This window comes from Corvus moneduloides, chromosome 4 (genome assembly GCF_009650955.1).
Source record: "Corvus moneduloides isolate bCorMon1 chromosome 4, bCorMon1.pri, whole genome shotgun sequence".
Taxonomy (NCBI): domain Eukaryota; kingdom Metazoa; phylum Chordata; class Aves; order Passeriformes; family Corvidae; genus Corvus; species Corvus moneduloides.
In genome coordinates, this window is record NC_045479.1 from 58137768 (window position 1) to 58159239 (window position 21472).

At 36.3% G+C, this 21472-nt stretch overlaps 1 protein-coding gene across 10 annotated transcripts in view; it reads right to left on the reverse strand.

The window, feature by feature from the left end:
- The window catches only part of TAFA5 (TAFA chemokine like family member 5), a 524263-nt gene that overhangs the window by 412886 nt on the left and 89905 nt on the right, over nucleotides 1–21472 (reverse strand). For 8 of the 10 annotated variants that reach the window (XR_004239671.1, XR_004239670.1, XR_004239672.1 and 5 more), the window contains exon 2: nucleotides 7060–7146. The exons of the other annotated variants lie outside the window; for them this stretch is intronic. Coding sequence is in view for 5 of the 8 variants with exons in the window: in XM_032106457.1 (XP_031962348.1) it covers nucleotides 7060–7146 (87 nt within the window). In the remaining 3 variants the exon portion in view is untranslated. The remainder of the gene's footprint in view (nucleotides 1–7059; nucleotides 7147–21472) is intronic. 10 annotated transcript variants of the gene reach the window in all.

Consider the following 21472-nt stretch of genomic DNA (forward strand, 5'->3'; position numbering starts at 1 on the left):
CATTGTGCTCCCTGGCTGCAGGGGAGTCACTCTACTTGCACACTAGTGGAAGTGGGAGCAAAATCTGGTTCAGTGCTCACACCGTACAGACATATTTAGTCTCATAGCAACAAGGAATTCCAGAAGACTTCCCATTTGAGAGGACAGTGGTACCTGGCAACGCCACTTGCTGTACTACATACGGTTCACTCTCACTTTTGTGTTATCTAAATAGCTTTGGACTTTCCAAATAGGATGAGCCCTATTCAGAAATATCCATCCTCAATTTCTTTACTTGTCAACTGCATAAAGATTTATAAAATATTAAAGATAATTCAAGTTACCAGTGTGGACTTTTCTGGAAGACTTTTTTGAATAAATTCCACTGATAAAAATTCCCCCTTATCTTTCAGCCAAGTAAGATTTTCATCCCCAACTAATGCAATAACACCTGTCAAACAACTTCTAAGCTGCTTAGGCCGTAACAGATTTGCAGACCTATCTCACTCTGCATTTCCAGGTTTTGTCCAGAGCTCTGACCCCATTCATCTCCAGATACAATACAGAGGCAAAAAGCCATGATCCTAGCAGTAGCTCCTGCCAGGGAACCACTCCACTGGAGTTTTCCCCATTGTGTTTTAAAGCTGAAGGAGCAATGCTCAGCACCTAAAAGCTGGTAAAGGGTAGTGATGGTGCTGGAAGATATTTCCAATATAGAAGACATTTGCAGCTGGGAAGAGAAGTGAGGAATGCATTTTCCTGATGATCAGGGAGCAAGAGCAAATGTGTGAGATAGAAGATCTTCTGAGATCTTACAAGAAAGCAGCAGGAAAATGAAGTGCATAATTTTGAAATGTGTGTTCTCTCTTGGAAATACAGCTCATTTGTTCTTTTTACCAAAAATTCAAAGGAATTCTACAGAATTACTAAAAGTGAAACTCTGTAGCAAAGACAGCAGCCTTTGCTCAAGTATAGAGAGTTGAAAAAATCATCTATACTCTGCATTTAATTTTGTGAAAAGATTCTACCAGACTCTGTGAGATTTATTCTTCACTACTGAGATATTTTATAAATAAAGATGTGCTAAAATTCCTGGAAAACAATCATGTTCAGATTGTATTCCACATACCTAGAAATAAAGTCCTACTATTTTCAGCTGTGCTAAATGCCTTTTGCATAACTATTTTATTCCTGTTCATGCAATAAACCCCCAAATTATGCACAGCCAATGCAGACCTAAATGCAGGAGCACAAAATATGACATTAGTCCATCTTCACTAATGAATTTGGAAGCTACTTCTGGCTTTGAAAAAAAAATAGAGCAGACAATAGCTATTATTAGGTTATCTAGACCAAACCTTTGCCAATGCCCACTGGATTTCATTTCTGTTACTTTTGAGTTACTCAGTCAATAGTCTGTCACCAGTCACTTGAGGTGATTATTCCAGCCCAGTGGTTCTCTCAGCTGGAATGTTTCTCCTGATGCTAAGTTTAACATTTTATTTTGTTGAAATTCACACAGTTCATCTTTCACCTTTCACAGATGCCTGAAGTAGCATTATAAAACCTTTTCCATTTTGAAACTAACCAAAATAGAATATATATTGAATATATAGGAATAAGCACAGATAAATATATTTCCACCAATTAGTTTTTGCAGAGTTTAAGTGGTTTTTCCCCGCTCTTCTCTCTGCATACCAATGGCTGCTTTGCATTTCTTTGCTTTTGAGCTAGGCACAACTACAGCAGTCCTCAAGATTTTATTCCTGATCTTCAGCTGATGCTGGGCAACTGCCACTGGAGTAGAAATTATCATCTAAAGAGATGCTATTGATCTCTGTTTTGTGACATGATGCAGCTACCATACGTACCACAAATACAGATTCATTTGACCATCTCCTTCCATGAACACCTACAATTTTCATTTTTTTCCCATGACTTACCAAATTAGGTGATATATTAATATATCTTTAATATTTTTGATGGACTATATGCTGCTTCCTGTCCGGTCTCCTAGTGGCAGATTCATAAAAGGGATAGCACATCCTAGATAATTTAGAATTACCAATGTGCAATCTCCTTGCTAACAGTGCATGTTTACTTAGAACTTTTGATGGTTTAAGGGAGGGGTTTTTTTAAGTAATTTTGTTTCATTTTTCTTTTCAGTTGAATTATTTTGCTGTTCACGTCTTCTTCCTACCGTCTTACTGACTTTTTATTCAGGTATGATTTTCTTCCTTTTTTCTATTTATAAAGAACTGTGCCAGCAGTTCATGCCATGTTGACAGTTGTTCACTGGGAACTCACTGAACATTCTCCCACACAGCAGTCACCATTTGGTAACAGCTTTTGGCCACTACCAAAGAAGGACCTGCCTAAGAAGTAGAGGTCCTGAGCCAAGCATTGTTGGCCACAGTCAAGCCCAGCAGTGCAGAAAGCAGGCAGCACCACACAGACAATTTTGGGGGTTTGTCCATCATTGTTTTTCATTGTCTCAGTCTCAGGGATGGGGAATGCTGGCTGTGGAGCATCTGCCACCTTGTCTCCGTCTCAAGAATAACCGTGAGCTGCGGCCAAGCTGCAGGAAGGTCTCCCATCTTGTCTTTGTCTCGGCAGCCACATGGCACTAAACTGAGATGGTGAACACCTTTTGTGTGTAAAGGGCCTTCTCTTTGGTATACTTTTGTTACTAATATGGCTGTTGCTACTGTGCATTTCCTATTCCATCGCTGTTTGCTTTCAGTCAATTTTTGTCTCAACCCACAGTCTCTGCCTTTGGCCCTCTCTCACCAGAGAGGGGTGGGAGAAAGGGGAGTGGCCTATTTGGTGTTTAATTACTAGCAGGTGTTAAACCACCACATATAGTCAAACAATGCTACTATGTTCCTTCATCCATGTTGTATTCATGGATCATCCTCCTCACATCTGCCTACCAGTAAATCTCCCATTATATAATTCAAATCTTCAAGCAGTTCAGTTCTGAAATGTTGTTTTGTCCTCTCTCATTTTACTTTATATGCTCCACCTGTTACAGGGAGCACCTCATTTTGCAGTAGCTGCTCTGACACATTTAACAGCACAATTATAGATGACTTGGTAACCACCCATTGACTAAAAATAACCTAGCAACTGAAGACACACTTGGGTATTTATACTTAGATATCCCAGAGGAACCCTTCACAGTTCCTGTAGCTGGGGAAAACATATGTATCTCACCAAATGCAGTAGGCTAGGAATCCTCAGGGGTGGGGGCGGAGGGACGTAGGGGAAGTGATAACATTGCACAGCTGAAAGATTTTCCAGACAACACTCTGCCAGCTAATCCAACTCCTATCCAACTAGCTCTGCAATTAAGGTTTCCTACTGAGAACAATGACAGCATTATGACCTGGGGAATTTTCTACATATAAAAACCTCCTTGCATCTGGGTTTGAAAAATTTAGAGCCTTAAAAAATCCAGCTCCTACACTTTTGGTATTTGCAACCATTACAGATCCCAAGGAACTATAATGCCAGTATGCATATGAGAAAATACATGAGTTGCAATGAATGAGCTACCAATGAGGAGGGAGACAGGCAGCATATCCTCTGTGAAGAATCTGCAGTGCTGAAACTCATTCTTGCCTTCCAAAGCATAGATTTTTTTTAAATTCAAGATGTACCAAGTTTTCACACAACCCATTCAGGAAGAAATATTCTGATGTCTGAAGAAAGAGACATCTAAATGATGTGATTTAATTTCTGTGATACATGATTACATATGCTATGACTGCCTGTGGCTAGTTTTATATTTGAGCAGAAGAAGAAACTTGGAATTTAATGGAAAGAACCCCATGTGTCTTAAGAGAGAACTTGTATTACTGCAGTGTCCATCTGCCCATCCTTTTTCTACTACCCATTTTTTCTGGTTTATCTATGGCTTTCATCCATTCTTGTCTTCAAAATATGCTTTTGTTCACCTAAAAAGACCTGAATAGTTAGCAAATTACAGCAACAAAGAGAACTACTAATCTCAAAGAGAGATTGTACAATGCCTTAAAGGCCTTTCTACCTGCCTTCAGTTGTAAGATTTTTGTCTTGAAATGAAGTGTTCAAATGAGGTTGGGTGGGCTTTGAACAACCTGATCTAGTGAAAGACATCCCTACCCATGGCAGAGAGCTTGGACTAGATGATCTTTTGAAGTCCCTTCCAACACAAACTATTCGGTGATTCTATGATAATTCAGAGAGAGCATACAACTATTGAAACTCACAGTTAAGATTAGTGTGCAAGGCATAGGCTCAAACATTCCAGTGACTGTAGGGCTATTCACAAAAATCACAATGAAATTGAAGGGGCCTAGTCTCATTTATTTTTTTAATGTATTTTAAGATCATCCAGACTTTTAAATACTTCTCAAAATATAATTGTTTACTCTTTTTTTTTTTTTTTTTTTTCAGAAAAATGATTTGTTTTATAACCAGGATGATTAAACACATAAAATTAAGGGAATGTAGTTATGATCCAGGTTTCCAGCATCAATTCTTAGGATCTTAAAAAATATGCAGCTAAAATGTTGCAACATTCAGGGAGTAAGTTCTTTATTGAGAATAAGACCCATAGAGAAAGCCATGCTGAATACACACAAACTCTATGAGCCATGTCACAGCAAACCTTTATATAATAGCCAATAGCAGTGTTGTATGGAAAAGTGAATAAGCTATTGGATTTGCAATGTTTGTTTCTTTCTCCCATCTTAGTGGAGGGGGAAAATTAAAAAATCCCAAAAAACCAATTCTACAAAAATGAATTCTGCCATAAAAACTCATACTCATTGGCAATTTAACCAATGACCTCTTTGACCTGTAGTTTTAACTTTAACCAGAGAACCTCCTTTACATTTCCTTAGATTTTGACTTTCCACATCAAAACCTGGGTGTTAAAAAATCGATCAGGAAATTAATTTAGACGTCAACGGCCATTTGGAATTCTTGCCAGTAGCAATTCTTATTCTAGTATGTATAAAAGTGAGCTGCAGCAAAAGGGATGCATATCCAGAACAAACCAGGCACCTCCACAATAAATTAGAACAGGTTCTGAACATACGGGGAAGAGACAACAACTGCACCTCATGTTTGAGCACATTGAGTGGTACTACTGAGAGAAGTAATCTTTGGTTGCTACTAAGCTAGTGAAAGGGAAACAAATTTTTCAGACAAATGTTAAGTGCACATGGTTTAAAAATTACTCAAAACCTCAAATAAACATTTAAAATTTTTACATGCACAAAATTAACAATTATTACATTTTACATATAAATTAAAATGGATTTACCACTATGGCACTCTTTTCTTTAACCTAAAATTTCTCATGTTTTCAAGAGATTATAAGACTATGACATTAAAAGAGACCCAGAATTTTATTTATTAAGTTTCTGCTGGGCCTGTTTTCAGGAATAAGTAAAGGTGAAATGGTTGTTAAATTTAAATATTTTATCTGAATACAGAGACTTCTTTGTCATTCTGAAGTATAAAATAATCATTTTACAAGCCATTCATGTATAATATAATCCACTAGTTCTTGACAGTAAAGAAAAAGTATTAATTAATCTCTAGCTATTATTAAATATGGCCAGTTAATACTAAATGGTATAAGACTTTTTTTTTTTTCAGTTGGAAGAAAATGGATTATTGAAAGCTAATCTGAGGTTTATGACTGGACTCTGTGGAATTAATACACTGGAGGCCTATCTATTTACACCTGGCTGAGATAATGGCAGGAACTGCAGATTAATATAACCTTCTCTTGCATGCACAACCTATTCATTATTTGCTTGTCTGTTTGTTTTTGTAGGAAGTTTATTTCTTCTATTTACCAGATACATCAGGAGGCCTATAACTTACTATAGTTAATGAAGTAGCCACTCCATAGAACCTTTTCACAAAACTTTTTGTGGAAAACATATTTTAAGAGGCAAACAACCTCTTTGGTTTTGTTTTAAATTATGATGTGCTAATAGGAACCATTTTTCTGCATGCTTACATTGTTTTGAAGTAGAAAGCTTTAATTACAAGGTGAAATGGAGCATCTGAGATACTTGGCATTTAACAAAAAAGCCAGTATTAAAATATGACCCCTGGTACATGGAAGAGTGACAGCGCACAGCTTGAACTAACTCTGTAAAAATCCTGGAGATACTGTAGCTGATTCTGCTGGATTTCAGCCGGATAAAGCATTACAAAGAGCATTATACAAACACTGTAAGAAATAAAACATCCTCCTCTACAACAGAATATACACTGTCCCTTGGACACTGCTTAACCTTAAATAGAGAAGGAGTGCCAAGTCCTGGGTGGTTTTAGCATCACACCTGTGCTGGACTGTCCCACTCATCATCATACTCATCATCACACTTTAAACAAAAGATAAAAATCCTTCTCTAATTTCTTAGTGCACACTCAGTGAAAGCCCCACACCCACAGCCCATGTACTGCACAGATGCAAGTTCACAAGCCCTTATGTTTTCAGTTGTCTGTGTCCATATATGAAAGGGGAGATGAGTCATGATAACTAATTGTTCCTGACTGAACAGGAGTGTGCAAGGTAATATGTAGATAGTAAGGATGATACAGGCATTACATCTTGAATAGAGTATAAATCTTAAACTAGCGGATTGGTTAAGCCATACCTGCAGAAACAGCTTTGACCTTAAAGTCACAGTAAAAATCTGAGTCTGGGTTACCACACCAGTGTATTGATATAGTGGTAATAGAAATTAGATTAGTATAATATTATACATTGAATGGCTACTATATGAGAAGTAGACATATCAGAAGTGGGCAATGATGAATTGAAGTTTTTATGCATGAATTACAACATACAGATTAGATATTGTATTCAATTTTTTTTAAATACTTTTTACCTTTTTTTTAATGAAAAAATGTTTATTTAGTTTTTGTTTAACATTTCAGAGGAAACCGGTATAGTCTATTCTGTCAGTAAAGCACAGAATAATAGATCAGTAACACAGTTTATAAACTACGCTCTCAATCCATGCCATAGTGCTTTGAGAATGTGTCAACACTCAGCGATTTCCTTACCCAGCTCAAAAGCATCTTGGAAGCACCCCGGGCAATGTCTCATATACAGCCATTGAGGGTTATCCGCTCCAAAATAGCTGTTATAATCTGAATGGAAGAACCATAAATGATTCAATTGAAATCATGTCTGAAAATGCAAAAGGAAACGAACACAGAACAAACTATAACATTAGTGGGTCTAACAGCGTGCACACCTGAAGGTCTAGAATTGAAGACTTTGGTGTTTCCCCCTACTGTCATCCTACTCTATGAGACAGCTACTTTAAGATGCTGAGAATAGTACTTACAAAATTGACCTTAGCTGATTTTTAGAAGAGTTATTTTACATCACTTCAGACATAAAGTTAACCAAAAACATCCAGTCACCTCTGACACAACTGAAACTTGGTAGAATCTCTCTTCCCACCCTTTCTTCTTTTCTATTTGAAAGAGTTTAAGTATTCATTATCTTCCCTATAAAGTGGTTATAGTATAGTACCTAGCACCTACCTAGTCATAGCTTTCATAGTAAAACCATCTTAAAGAAAACCATAGAGGATAAATACTGGATCCACATGCAGCTTGCTTTGTGGATTTTTTTAACTTTACAAAGAAACTGTACCAGAAAAAGCCTTTTTTTTCCACAGAAAACTAACATAATTCTATACAATCAGAACAGATCAAATTCCCAACACATGACAATTACTTCTAGAAATGAGGGACTAGTAAAAAGCAGTATATTAAGTAGAATAATTGTTATGGTAAAAAGGATATCTTGGATTTATTTTGAATAATCATATTTTTTATTGTTTTCTCTTTGATGACATGTAACACATTTTTATTTTCTTCTATTAGGAACCATTAGGTTTTAAATTTTTTTTTTTTCAAAATCACTACAGAACAATAAAAGGGGGGGCTATAAGAAGCAGGTGTGTACTTTATGTAGTAAACTGAAATATCAAATAGTATGAGCAAGATAGCATCTAATTGTATATTAAGTATCACCTGAGGGATCAGCAAGGCAATCAGCAAGTAATCAGAAGTTATTTTGTTGCAGAAAACACGTGCAACTGGTATCAATCCTAAGGACATACCATAGGCATGAAGATGTTTATGAATAATGTTGTCCTATCAAAATGGATAGAATCAGTATATGACCAATGACCTCCTGTTGTGAGAAATAGCTCCAATTTACTTTGTCATAAGAAAAAGGCCTTACTCTTTCCAGATTATGTATCCTGCTGCTCCTCATACAGAAAAGTATTCTTGAGAAATCAGTCATTAAAAAAAGTGATACAACTGTAACTGCTACTGTTTTATTTTCTTTTTCCAGGTATACTACCAAATATGTGTAATCTTCTTTCTTACAGACACAACATAGGACAGAAATTCTCTAACAGGAATTTGAATTTTCCACTGTTTGTGATGATCTTATTTTTTTAACTGGCTGACTATCAGAACTGAGTTTTGTAAACAGGTATTTTTTCCTTTTTTTTTTTTTTTAAAACTACAATAATCTTTATCATCCCAATTATTTTTGTGTGATTTATACTGTGTCTTAAAGAGGATTAATTTGACCAAAACATAAAATATTTCCTATTTTTTAAGAAGATAAAAATAATCCTTTGAGTTACATTTTTCCTGAAGATTTTGGTAGATATTTTAGTGTTGCTGCACTATGACAAAGTATTTTTACAGGAAATTTCTGGTAACAAAGGATTTTACTAAAATAATGCTCGATAACCAGAGACATGTATAAACTAAAAATTGAAAAGATGTTAGGATGTACAACAACTGAGACAAAATACTGTCTCACTAACAATTGTGAAATAAACCTTCCTCTCCTTGACTTCACTGATAATTTTTTCTTCAATCCTGCACCAACTTATATTACAGAATCTGGAATTCTGATTAAGAATCAGGTCCTGCATTTACTGAAAAACTGAAAGAAAAGATGGTTGTACTGAGTCTTTTACTAAATCCAGAAAATGGCAATACATGACACTGGGAGCAGCCTGATGGTTGTGAATTCAAGTGAGGATTGGGACTTGATGCTTCTGGCTCCTTTTGTACTTAAGAGTTGCAATAGTGTACTTCTTTCTTTCATTTTTGGTCCTTGTGTCTAGAGGAGTATATGTTATGTATGTGTACAATAGAGGATATCAACCCCATTCAATCCGCAATACTCATAGAGATAAGAAAAAAAAAATTACAAAGCTCTTTTCTCCTGCATTGTGAGGAAAGGCTTAACCATGGCATAATATAATACTCATCTTGAGAAGCGTTTATACTGTCACTCATATGGGAATGTTATTAAAAGCAATTCTATGCAGTACATATTCAAACAACAATAGTTGTTTGAATGGCAAACAAGCAACCTCATGAACCCCAGCACAAATGAGGCCTGTTCTTCTGTATCTTTGCATCTTGTATTTAACTGCAATTAACTGAATTCCTACAGCTGAATATTTTTTAAGACCATGTCAATTCCCTACACTTAATGCTGTAGGAGAGGACATAGTATTGGGATATTTATAGGGTCTCTATCTTCTAATGATGATTTCATAGGCATTTTGATTTAACTCAATCACTAAATTAGAAAGCTTTACATGGAAGCACAACAGATATCTTGTTTTCTGAGCCTCAAAAGCTACAGAGCCCTCTTCATTGTCCTTACTGACTGCTCACACTATTCCACATCTCTTACTTGTACAGTTTGTCTGCTGCTACTACTTCCTACAAGTAAAAACAAAACAAGCCATAGCAAAACAATTTTTTTTTTATGAAGTCATTGCAGCAACTTTTATCCTAGGATGGAAATCTCTCACCAAGTCCTTTCCAAAAGCCTTGGGAATACTGAATACTCTTTTTCTGCTCCTTGGTGTTAATGTCCTGAGCCTCACATTCAGATTTTAACACTGACCAGCACTCAGCCAGGCAAATTATCAAATCAAGTTATAGTGGCTTACCAATTTACCTCCCATCAGCACTAAAGCAATACCTTGTTAACCTGCTGTAACTGCGTGGTATGTCTGAATTGAACACATGTGAGTGAAGGTTATTTCAGAAAGAAAGGACAGACTGAAAGAGCAGCCTATATCCACAAGGAAAAAGTAGAGTAGACATTTGAGCTGTTTAACTTTAAAGGCAATTAGGCAATGAAATTACTTGCCTGAGGAGGTAGTTTAGACAATGTAATGAGAAGTGCTTAAAATAGAATAAACTATTTACGAGACAGACAGAGATGTAAATAATCCTCCATGTTTTGAGCTTGATGAATCAGGAGAAGTATCTTTTCTATTCAAATGTCTGACTATAAAATGGTATTCTCTTTCTTTGGGAACAGCTTTCCAACTTATGACTGTTTACACCTGTTCTGAATACTAAAGTGAAACTGCACTCCAAAAGGCAGTTTAACCTCACTGTATCATTATAAAGTAGATTTATTCATAACAAGCATCTATGAAAAACTTCCAACAAAAAAGCCCTTAGTCAGGGAGATGCACATTGTTGCAAAAATGGATTGTTTCTCTAAGTGCTTATATGGCCCCATTGCTATAGCATCCAAGTGCCTTACAAACATTAATGAATGTATTCTCACAACACCCCTGGGAGATAGAGATAGTATTATTAGCTAATGCACAAAGAGTAGCTTGTCCAAAGTCACACAGAAAGTCTGTGGCACAGCCAAGATTCAAAACTGTGATTTCCTGCCCACTGCTGTAAGCATGACTATATTCTCCTGTCCATATACAGAATTTCAAAATATGTTACATATAACCTCAGATCTTTACACAATAAGCCTTTCTGTTCAGCTGTAGATCCAACCACTGACTTAATAAAGAAAAATAACTTTGTTTATCGGGAAGGTTCATTACAGCAACAAATTTGCAGGTTACTCAAACAATGACAGTTATATGGACCATAACTGGTACTGATATATGAGAGCAATGAAAGAGAATTCCCAGATCATCACATTCAGAACAGGAGGCATCATATCCAGAACATGACTTTGATACCTAAATATCCTCCTTCAAACAATATACATTATACAGAGAAGTCTTGTGTTTAGAATAAAGGGAAGGGAAAAAAAAGAAGAAAAAGAAAGGCTAGCTGTATTCCCCAAATAGTTCCTTTTGGGTAAACTATTTCTGCAATAAAAAGACACACATTGTATTTCCAGCTGTAATGAGGTCAGACCTTGAGGGACAACTGCAGTAAGTGTATTTACACCTGAATATCAGGGAAGAGAATACGACTTATTTAATAATAATAATTTAATATTATAATCATGTAAATATATTATATTGAGAGACAGATAGATAGATAGATAGATAGAGTTTTGCAGTCATTTAATGAATTCAGAGATCAAATGATAGCAGGATTCTTCTAAATCAGGAACACAGCAATTTGTCTTTTATTTTGGCAGAGGGGAAGCACAGGCATTACATTTTTTCTCAAGTGCTAAACAATTTAAAAAGAGAAAATTGTGGACATCTGCTTAAATAATGGAAAAAGGTATGAAGGTATAGTGGATCACAAAGTGAATAATGATCCAAAAATACAATATTATTGTAACAAAGTGAAGCATAATCTTGGAATTCATTGGCAGAAACAAAAGACAATGTAAGTAGTGTCTCCTGAAGTTCCAACAACAGCACTTCTCTCAGTTTGTGGCTTCATCTTTTAAGAAAGATGTAGATAAATTAGACCTGCTTTTAATTAGGGCTACCAGTATAGGAAAGAGGATTTACATTAGATGCTAACTGAAAACAGCTCATCTGTCAGGACAGTTAAATAATGGAGCTGTTTATTATTGATAGTGAATCTACATTTCAACACATGTTTAAGAATAATTTAATAAATACCCATTGGGGCAATCCTGATTCACATAAGAGAATAGATCAGACTGTGTCCTCAGATCCATTTTAGCCTAACACATACATTTAATCACTGCACAAACAGTCATTCAGATCAATTATTGTCCAAGAACTCCTATTGTAGAATCTCTTATTCCCTCTCTCCCCATCTCTATTACTTTCCCTTCTTTTCTTTCTTCCTCTTTCACCCATCAGTTCTCTCTCTTTCAGCCCTCCCTCTGTCCTTTCTGTGTGCACTTAAAGTCACACATCCCTATTTGGACTGGAAATTCCTGAGATGTCTACCTTTAGCAACCTTAGCATGCTAAGGAACATCCTATTCTTAGAGATCACATATCTGTTCCCTACAGACTACCTCAAGATCCAAATTTAGATAAAATATTATTTAAGCTCCTCATATTCTCACTACAGGACCAGAAAACTGCAATGAGTGGGTACTTCTGGGTAATTTTTATTATCATTTTTATTACCAGAGTAATAGAAAAATTAGGAAGATAGACTGTACATTAGCAAAATTACCAGGTTAGAGAAAAAGAGACTGTTGATATTAAAGTACTTAGGTGCTCAGGTCAGTTGCAGGAACACTTTTTCATTTTCTCTGGTCTCCCAAGTACACGGCAAGATTTTTTTGCCTGTTCGCTACCATCACAGCTACCTGTTCATGTTAGCACATGCAAAAAACTTCCTCCAATTTAACTGTTGCTCATGGATTGTTCTGTTTCATAAAAACCAGTGTCATGTGAAAGACAAAAAACTGTCCTGTACCACAAGTTTGTCTCCTTTCATTTCTTTTGAGACAGGGATTGGGCAGAGATAAATGGAAGTGCACTCAAATGAAAGGATAATAGGATTTAACAGTTCATAGTTCCAGGTGAAATGCAGTCAAATAGGTGTGTAGAAACTGTTTCTAACAAAGGACTAAAGGAAGACTTTACATGTGGACCACCCTCTTGGAGATATAATCCCCTCTGGGACTGTTTTGTAATACTGAGATCAGGCCATGTTATCTGGTTAGAACAAGTTACTGTTTTCTTCGCCCTACTTTGTTCCCACATATAAAAAGCTGATTGTGATAAACTATTCAGTTATCTGAAATTATACAAAAGCCATAACAATATCAATAAATGTATTTTGGTTTTTTGAAATAGCAGCCTGCATAGCTCCCACTAAGAAGGAGTACAGTCCCTTATACAAAAAATCCATATTCACTAACATAGATGTTATTAGAATAGCTATGTTTATGTGCAGTTTAGAAGTGACAGTACAAAGGATTGACTAAAAACCCACACCTCTGGCTAGTCCAGAAGTGTACACATGAAGCAAAGTCCTTACTTGAAGAGAAAATCAGCCTTTGCCTAGAATGTTCAAGAACCTGCAGGATGCTTTTCAGACAATCTGGAAAGAAAGACTAGTGAAATTACAGTGGGTACCAGAGAGCCCACTTATAAGATGTTAGCAAGGGCCCTCTGCTGTGAAGTTTGTGGAATGCCTGGCCAAACACTAATGAAGAAAGCCACAGGAATCCCATACTGGAAACTGAAAGTTAAGCTGTTAATTATGAACATATGGAGCTAGGAAAGCTGTAGGAATCCCAGATAGTTTTGATGGTTTAGACAATGACATTCGTCATTCCTCATAGGATGATCATATGAGATCAATGAGAGGAGTCTCAGAATTGTGAGTATCAGTTAAAATTGGTGGCTTCACTTAAAAGGGACAACCACCATCAACACAATCAGTGAAGGGAGTCATGATGACTGAAAAAAACCCCATAACATTTCACTTGACATTTGGTCATGATCAGCATTGTGCTAACTTTACCAGGAGCTAAGAGATTGTCAACAACATATAGGGGGAAATCTTAGAGAATGGCAAGTGAAGCAAATTCATTTTCTCTTGTCAAAGGTGATACTTCTATTGTTTGCATTACTAATCTCTGATATAGCATGACAATTCTAAAAGACAGAAATCCAGTTGTGGGGTAAATTTTTGTTATTTTTGGTTTTGCTTGGTTTTGTGACTGTGCTTGACTGCGGGAAAGCACACAGCCTTTCTGACTTTCACACAGAAAACAAGGGCCCAATGAGTGAGAAAAATTTGAGGAATCACTGCTAGCTATCACCTAGAATCTCAAATGAAAACATGAGTCTGCTTCATGTAGCTTCATTTCACTTGGTAACACAGATAATTTCCTTTCATTTTACAGAGCCTTAGAGTCACAGAGTAGTTCAAGTTAGAAGGAACTTCTGGAGGTCATCTGGTCAAATCCCCCTGCTCAGAGCAGAGTCATCTGGCACTAAAGGTCACTCAGAACTGTTTCTCTGGGAAGATGCAGATCACCAAATCCTGGTGAACATCCTCTTCTAGTGTTCAAACACCCTTACAGATAAAAAATTATTTTAAAAAATTGTATTTAAATTGATGTCCATTTTCTCTTGTCTCATCATAATAATTTAGGCAAAACTCAACCAAAATGGAAGAAATTAGAGGAAACTGTCTCTAAGAGAAGAGGGTGACAGAAGCAGTTGCTGTTCAGCTGAGCAGTAGCATGCAACACTAACTACCATATGTATCTACAGGCCACCATAGCAATGTCTTCCATGGGCTTCCATGTACACAAAAATTTTACTCTACATGAGTCCTGGCAATAAGTTACATAGATAATCTTTTCTTGTTCCAAAACTTTATATAGAATTTATGTTATTTGCTTAGGACAAACATGACACCTACCTGACAGTCTAAGAAACAGAAATTTGCAAAACACTGACAAAAGCCTGAACTAAGGCAGCTTACAATATTTATTGTTAAAAAGTTTAAGGGAACATTTTAAAACCCATGTAGAACATGCACACAGCATACAAAAAATTAAAATATCAATAGGATTTTCAAACTTTGCTCAAATTATCAGAGAATAAATTCCAAATGAAGGAGTAAAGAGGTTAAGGAAAATAAGAGCAAAGTATTAACTGCTTTTGAAATAATCTTTACAATTCTGCTGATTTTATTTTGTTTAATTAAAGGTTAATAGTTTGGACTTTTCATCACTAGTGAGTAACATAACAGAGTAAATCACATTCTGTGACATTAAAAAAAAAGATTTGCAGGGAAGCTGAGAGACAGTATCACATAATGCTATAATTTTTTTTAACAAAATAAAGGGGAAAAAAAGAGAAATAAATATTAAAAACCCGTTACTCAGTACCTTAGTTTGCTTTCTCCTAAGCAATAAAATAGATTCATTTTGAGGAAGGACTTTATCACAACCCTCCTAAATATTTCCATGATCCTAGAGAATGTAGTGAGTTCCATAAGCAAGAAGAACACTACAAATAATTGTTTATAATCAATAATATTTATTAGAATTTTTAAAAACTCTTCTCTGATAATTTCAATATAATGATTATACTTTCGATGCCCCTTGCCCTACCCTCCCGCTGCGGCACTGCTGCCTCGCGCTGCCATGAGCTGTCCCTTCAGCACCACAACCCACCACAGCCGCTGTTGAGCTACACTTAAAGCCCTCCAATCAACTCCAGCAGTGAATTGTCTCATGAAAGAAGAATGCTACAATCCTATTCAGACTCTAGAGATATACGTTTAAAAGACATAAATTAAAATATTCAAATTGAGTTCTGAGTTATGCATATGTAAAAGTACTCATTTAGAATAAACTAGAAACACTGATAATTTTATAAACCACTACTTTTATAAAAGACAAAGAAATTCCTTCAAAGCTATGTATTTGATAAATCTATATATGTTTGAAAATCCTGTCAGAATTGCAAAGTAAGAAATAATTTCTTCTCAATAACTAAGCATGCATAATAGAATTCCTTTAAACATCCAACTAATTTTACTAAATCCTACTTAATAAAAATTCTGGTTTTTTATGGGTGATAAGTGTAGATTTTCCTCCCAAAACATTTAATTGACTACGATACAAAATTCCTTCTCTGTAAGCACTAAAAAGATCATATGAAGCAGTGTCTTAGACGTGCTGCAGAACTGTCTTTCTTAATCCATAGAAAAATTGGAAAAAATATTCTGAGACTGTCACCTATGCACAAGATGAGGTTAAAAAGTCCAGATTTAAAACCAGCACTAACTCCATTAAACTCTAGACAGACTATTTAAATAGCCTCAAGTTATTGTCTTCTATTGCATGTTTATACCTATAAGCACTCCTGCAAATTTCAGATGTAACCAACTGTCCTGGGTTCAGCCAGGGTAGAGTTCATTTCTTCTTAGTACCTGTTACAGTGCTGCATTTTGAATTCAGAATGAGAATGGTGTTCATAACACACTGAAGTTTTGGGGTTTTGAGAAGTCCTGTTTATCCTAAGTCAAGGACCCTTTTTTTTTCCTTCTCTCATGCTCTGCCACTGAGGACTAGCAGAAAAGAAACTGGGTGGGAGCACAGCTGGGACAGGTGACCCAAACTGACCAAAGGGATATTCCACAACATAGAGCATCCTGCTCAGTATATAAACTGGGGGAGGTTACCCAGAAGGGGAGTCCAGCCTGGGTTTGGGAAGGAAGGTCTGGAATCTGTCAGCAGGTGGTAAGCAATTGCATTGTGCATCACTTGGTTGTTTGTTTTTGGTTTATTATTATTATTATTATTGTTATTATTTACCATTATTATTGTATTTTACTATATTTTCAATTGTTAAACTGTTCTTACCTCAACATACAAGTTTTACTTCAATTCTCCCCATTCCACTGAGAGTGGGAAGGGGGTTTGACAGAGTGGCTGCGTGGTGTTTTATCTCCAGTTGGGCTTAAAACCACAACAGTCCTTTTTGGCACCCAGTGTGGGGCTCAAAGGGTTGAGATAAGGAAGATCTGAGCAGAGGGTTTTGAAAGAAAATTGTTATAAACATTCTTTGCATTGGTAACTAGCATTTGCATTGCTAGTTACAATGTGGACTTACTTGCTCTCATATTTGTGGCTTTTTGTCTCGATTATACCAGTAATACATTACTTGCAGTACATGTTCTCTGTGGTGTATTTCATAGGATGGGCTTATGATATGACAGTGTCACTGATCGGGACACCAATCTGGTGTCTGTGTTCAGTATTGCAGGCACTTTGTGCTTTGGGAGTCATCTACTGGGAATGATCAATAGTCACACCTTTGTTGTTTTCTCTGCAGAGGAACAACTTACGGGGGAGACACCTTCCTAATTTTTTTCTCCCCTCTTTTTTTTCTTCCTTGTCCTCCAGGCTGATTACAGTAGTTCAGATTTTTAAAGATTTTGAATATCCTTTGACTACCCTTGAAACGAAACTGGGTTTTTTGCTAGAGCATGTTGTTCTGTATGGTTGAGGTCTTCTTTAAGGTCAGACAAAGAATTAAGATTATTATCTTTATAATAATTAAGGTCTGCCCAAAAGCCGGATATTTTGGAGTTGTGGGATGTATGGACAAGTACCCATGGCAGTGGGCACCTCCAACATGTTTTCATCTTCCCCCGAACAAGTTACGAAGCCAGAAAAACAAGCAAAATATTTTTTAAAAGTGTGCTGGCACCTGGCACTGCAAAGAGGACCCAAATCACTGCAATGTGTCAGGGACTGGCCCAGGTTTATTGAGCCATATTCAACACTCAGTACCCTCAGGAGGGAAAGAAGGTCTCTAAATCTGACAATGAGACAACTACAGGTGCTGCAGCTGCTCCAACTACAGTGACAGACACTGTGGCTGCAGTGTAATAGTTAAGAAGAAATTACATTTGCTCCCTTTTGATGTGATGAAGAGATTGTTCATGCTGGAAAGTTCAGAACTCCACCTTGTGGTGATAATTTTAACTGTAAGTTGAAAACTGGGGAGATGAAAAGGAACACTGAGATGCAACCAGGGAAAGCAGGAGAAATTCCAGTTTCAACTACAGTGAATAAATTCTGTTGAGGTTTATTTGAAGAACCTTTCAAATTCACTTAAGATGTGAGGCAAAGCAAAACTGTATAATGATGTCTTTATTTTTTCAAAAAAAAATTACAGAATAACACAGTGTGTAATATTCACTGTGGAGATAGGCTTTCATCACTGCTCCACTTCTTCTGTCAAGACAAATGCCTGCAAGTTAGCACATATCTATGCTTACAGAGAGCATTCTATGGGTTTCTTTAGCTTTCTTCTAGCAACAAATGCTAAGCATTCTGCTGGACTTGAATTGTTTAAAGAAACACAGACTGCAATAAATACCAGATAATCAACAACATAAATTCCATTGCTCAATGTTTCTATATGAAAAGCAAATAATCTGCTAGCACAAGATCCATGCTTTTTTATTACTAAAACAATATGAAGGGAACAGAGGATCTAAGCGTCTAGAAATTTTCTCCAACTTAAAACAAAATGGTCATAGCATCAGGCTATGACAGAAGATGAAATATGCATATGCATATATGAAAAAAAAGCTCCAGGCACTACCATTTTAATTATAATGCTGTGGTTTAATTTTTCATTATCCTACAGAAAGGGAGGTTTAAAGGTGACAAGTTGGACAAGCAAGTTAATATTCCAAATTCCTAGAATTCCACTGATGCTCGGATTTATCTGTTTATTTTTGGTGAAGCACAATGCATTTTGGGGACCCCTGTTTCCTTTCATTATACAGCTGAGTTGTAACTGAGAATCATATGCTCTACTGCTGATATATCTTTGCAGAAAGCATAAAATGAGTTATCTCAGTTATTAAAAAAATAAACAAAAATACTACTAATTTATCTAGTAATACTTATTTGGTTTGTCTTTTTGTTTGCTCACATTATTCATTTAACTTATTATTTCACATGGAAAAATCACTACCATGCCACAGCAACTGGCCTCTTCCTGAGGACTAGGTCAATTCTTGCACCTCCTCAGTCACAGAAATGTATAAGGTAAAAAAACCCCAACGAACCTGGCCTGCCAGGGAAGCTCAGCTTCTCAACATCATGCCTGGTCAGATATTCCTTTATTTTTGGAAGTATCAATTTGTTGCAAGAGATATGAATAGCTCTACATATCATTACATACAAACTGAAGAAGAAGACATCGTTAACAATTCCTTTGTATGCTTGTCTAAGCCCTTCTATGCCATCATGGGTCTCCTGCAGAAGGAAGGTACTGAGAGCAAAATAAAGACACTCTGCCAGCGTTCAAGACAGGTTTTGCCAACACTCTCAGGCATGTGGTGTGATTCTTGGGGCCTTCTGCACAGGGCCAGGAGTTGGACTTGATGATCCTGATGGTTCCTTCCAACTCAGTGTATTCTATGATTATATTCTATGATTCTATGCTAATCTTCTTGGAGAAGACATCAGAAGTAGTCTTAGAAAAAGTATTTCTATGTTTATTGTACACCAGAAAACATTGTGCCCTAACAGCTCACACTAAAAACATGTCTGCACACAAGCACTGTGCACCCCTGGAGTAGATAGTATTTCAATGGTAAATTGTGTAAAGCTTAAAAATTGTGTAAAGCTTAAAAAACAAGGACCAAGCCTTTTCCACAAATAAATGAGCTCATACCTGTCCCTGAAATATACCCTCATGGAGCTCCATGTGAACAAACTCTCTAAAATTATTTCATAACTGTAAACAAATCTACATAATCCTAATGTACAAGGCACATACACACTGGTACATTTCTATCCTGACATGAAACTAGTAGCAAAAGCAATAAATAGCTTACTTACAGGGGTTGCAGACAACTGTAAATATTTAGGTCACGATAGAATAAAAGTTCTACCTGCCAGAAGAGAGTAAAATCTACAATGCAGCTATAAAAAATAGTAAGCTTTCATTAATTTTTGGCATGGTTGCCTCTTAATGAAATGCTGCACCATTATTCTGCGCTGCACAAACAAAGAAATCAGAATGAAGGCCTGCCAAACTTATGCATGCAATTGCAGAAGAACTCTGCAAGAAAATAAAGGTTTTAGTGGAAGGAATTAAATACTTATCTTCCTTTGGTTCCTGTACTGACCAATGCACCCTACCTTGAGGCACCTGAATTACAGTTGAGCTCAGTGTATGAATTACTGAAACATAATAGACATTAGGCAAAATACACAAGCAGAAAAGCACATCATACCAAGACTTCTCCAAACCCCAAACATCTAAATTTGCAGTTTTATGTACTTCAGTTACCAGGGCAATAAAAAGTTTCCTAGATCTCCTCTCCTTTGACTCTCATCTTTTCCGTCAGATTCCTACTGCTAACCTGCCCACAGAGCTCTCCTCGCTATAGCAAAATAAGCAGAAGTTTCATTCGGAACTTCACATTTCTCTCTCTTATTTTCAGAATTTCCAAGTTCAAAATTCACCAAATATCCATGTGACTTTTCTACTTTTTATGCTCATTCTCTCTGGCCGTAGAGGACAGCAAGTAAATCCCTATACTTGGTTATTACCTTCTTGGGTCTGATGGCTTTACATAGCTTGTAAACTGTATTACTTTTGTTACAGTATGCAAATTTCAAATGCACACTTTTAAGGATGGTTTATGTATGCACTCTGTCTGTGACAGTATTTAATGTTTTATTACAATTTTTATGATACAATGAGTTTTAGAGAGGGGAATCCACTGGCAATAACTTAAGCCAATTTCTAAGTAAGAAATTTTTTCTGAAGAAACTTAGCTTATATGCCTTTATCACAGCCAATGATACAATAATGAGAGTCCATGTAAAGTGCTTGCTTTCATTGGTGTTAATTTGGTATGAGCAGATTTTCTACAACCCTGCAAGATGTCTTTTTTCAGCTTTTCAAAGATTCCTCTTGGCCATGGGCCAAGGAGCTCATCTGAGCAGAGTCTTGGCACCTGCTCCTGCACTGACCCCAAGTATTGCCCCTGCTCTGGGACTGCCACTTGCTGACTGCAAGATGCTACCCTTGGTACCTCTCTTCTTTCCAAAGCCACCATTTGTGCCTTACTCAGCGCCACTAGTCAGTGTCATTGACAATCCCTTACATTAGGAAAAAATACAGAAGTAGTTTAAGGAAATACACTTTACAGCAGAAATTCCACCGGAAAATGAAATCAAATCCATATAAGAATAAACAAAATAAAGTTCTGTAGGTAGAACTTCTGTTTCTTGAACAAAAGAAATTAAGAAATTCTAAAAAGCAGATGTATAAAGAAAGAATCTTAATAAGACTTTTGTAATAAATCCCACACAGTGTTTCTGATGAAATGCATTCTACTTTTGCTTCTACATTTTTAGAAAAACTGTATGACTTTCTCAATGACCTTAAATTGCATTTCCTACTAAAATTCTTAAGTAATATCTTAAGTGTCAGAATCTGTATATTCTGTTGTGAACTACCAATAACAAAGCCAGCCCACAACGTAGAGCCATTAGCTATGTCAACACATAAATTATTTGCACACATTATTCACCATTCTCAGGTAGTCAGAACCATTCACAGTCACAAGAATTTAAGTCTAATACTTGCAATTTAATATTTGTAATGATATACATGCAAAATTTGTTAGAATATATGTGGCACTTCATATACGATCTTCATTTTCCAGATACCAAATTTTTCCAATTTTTCAAA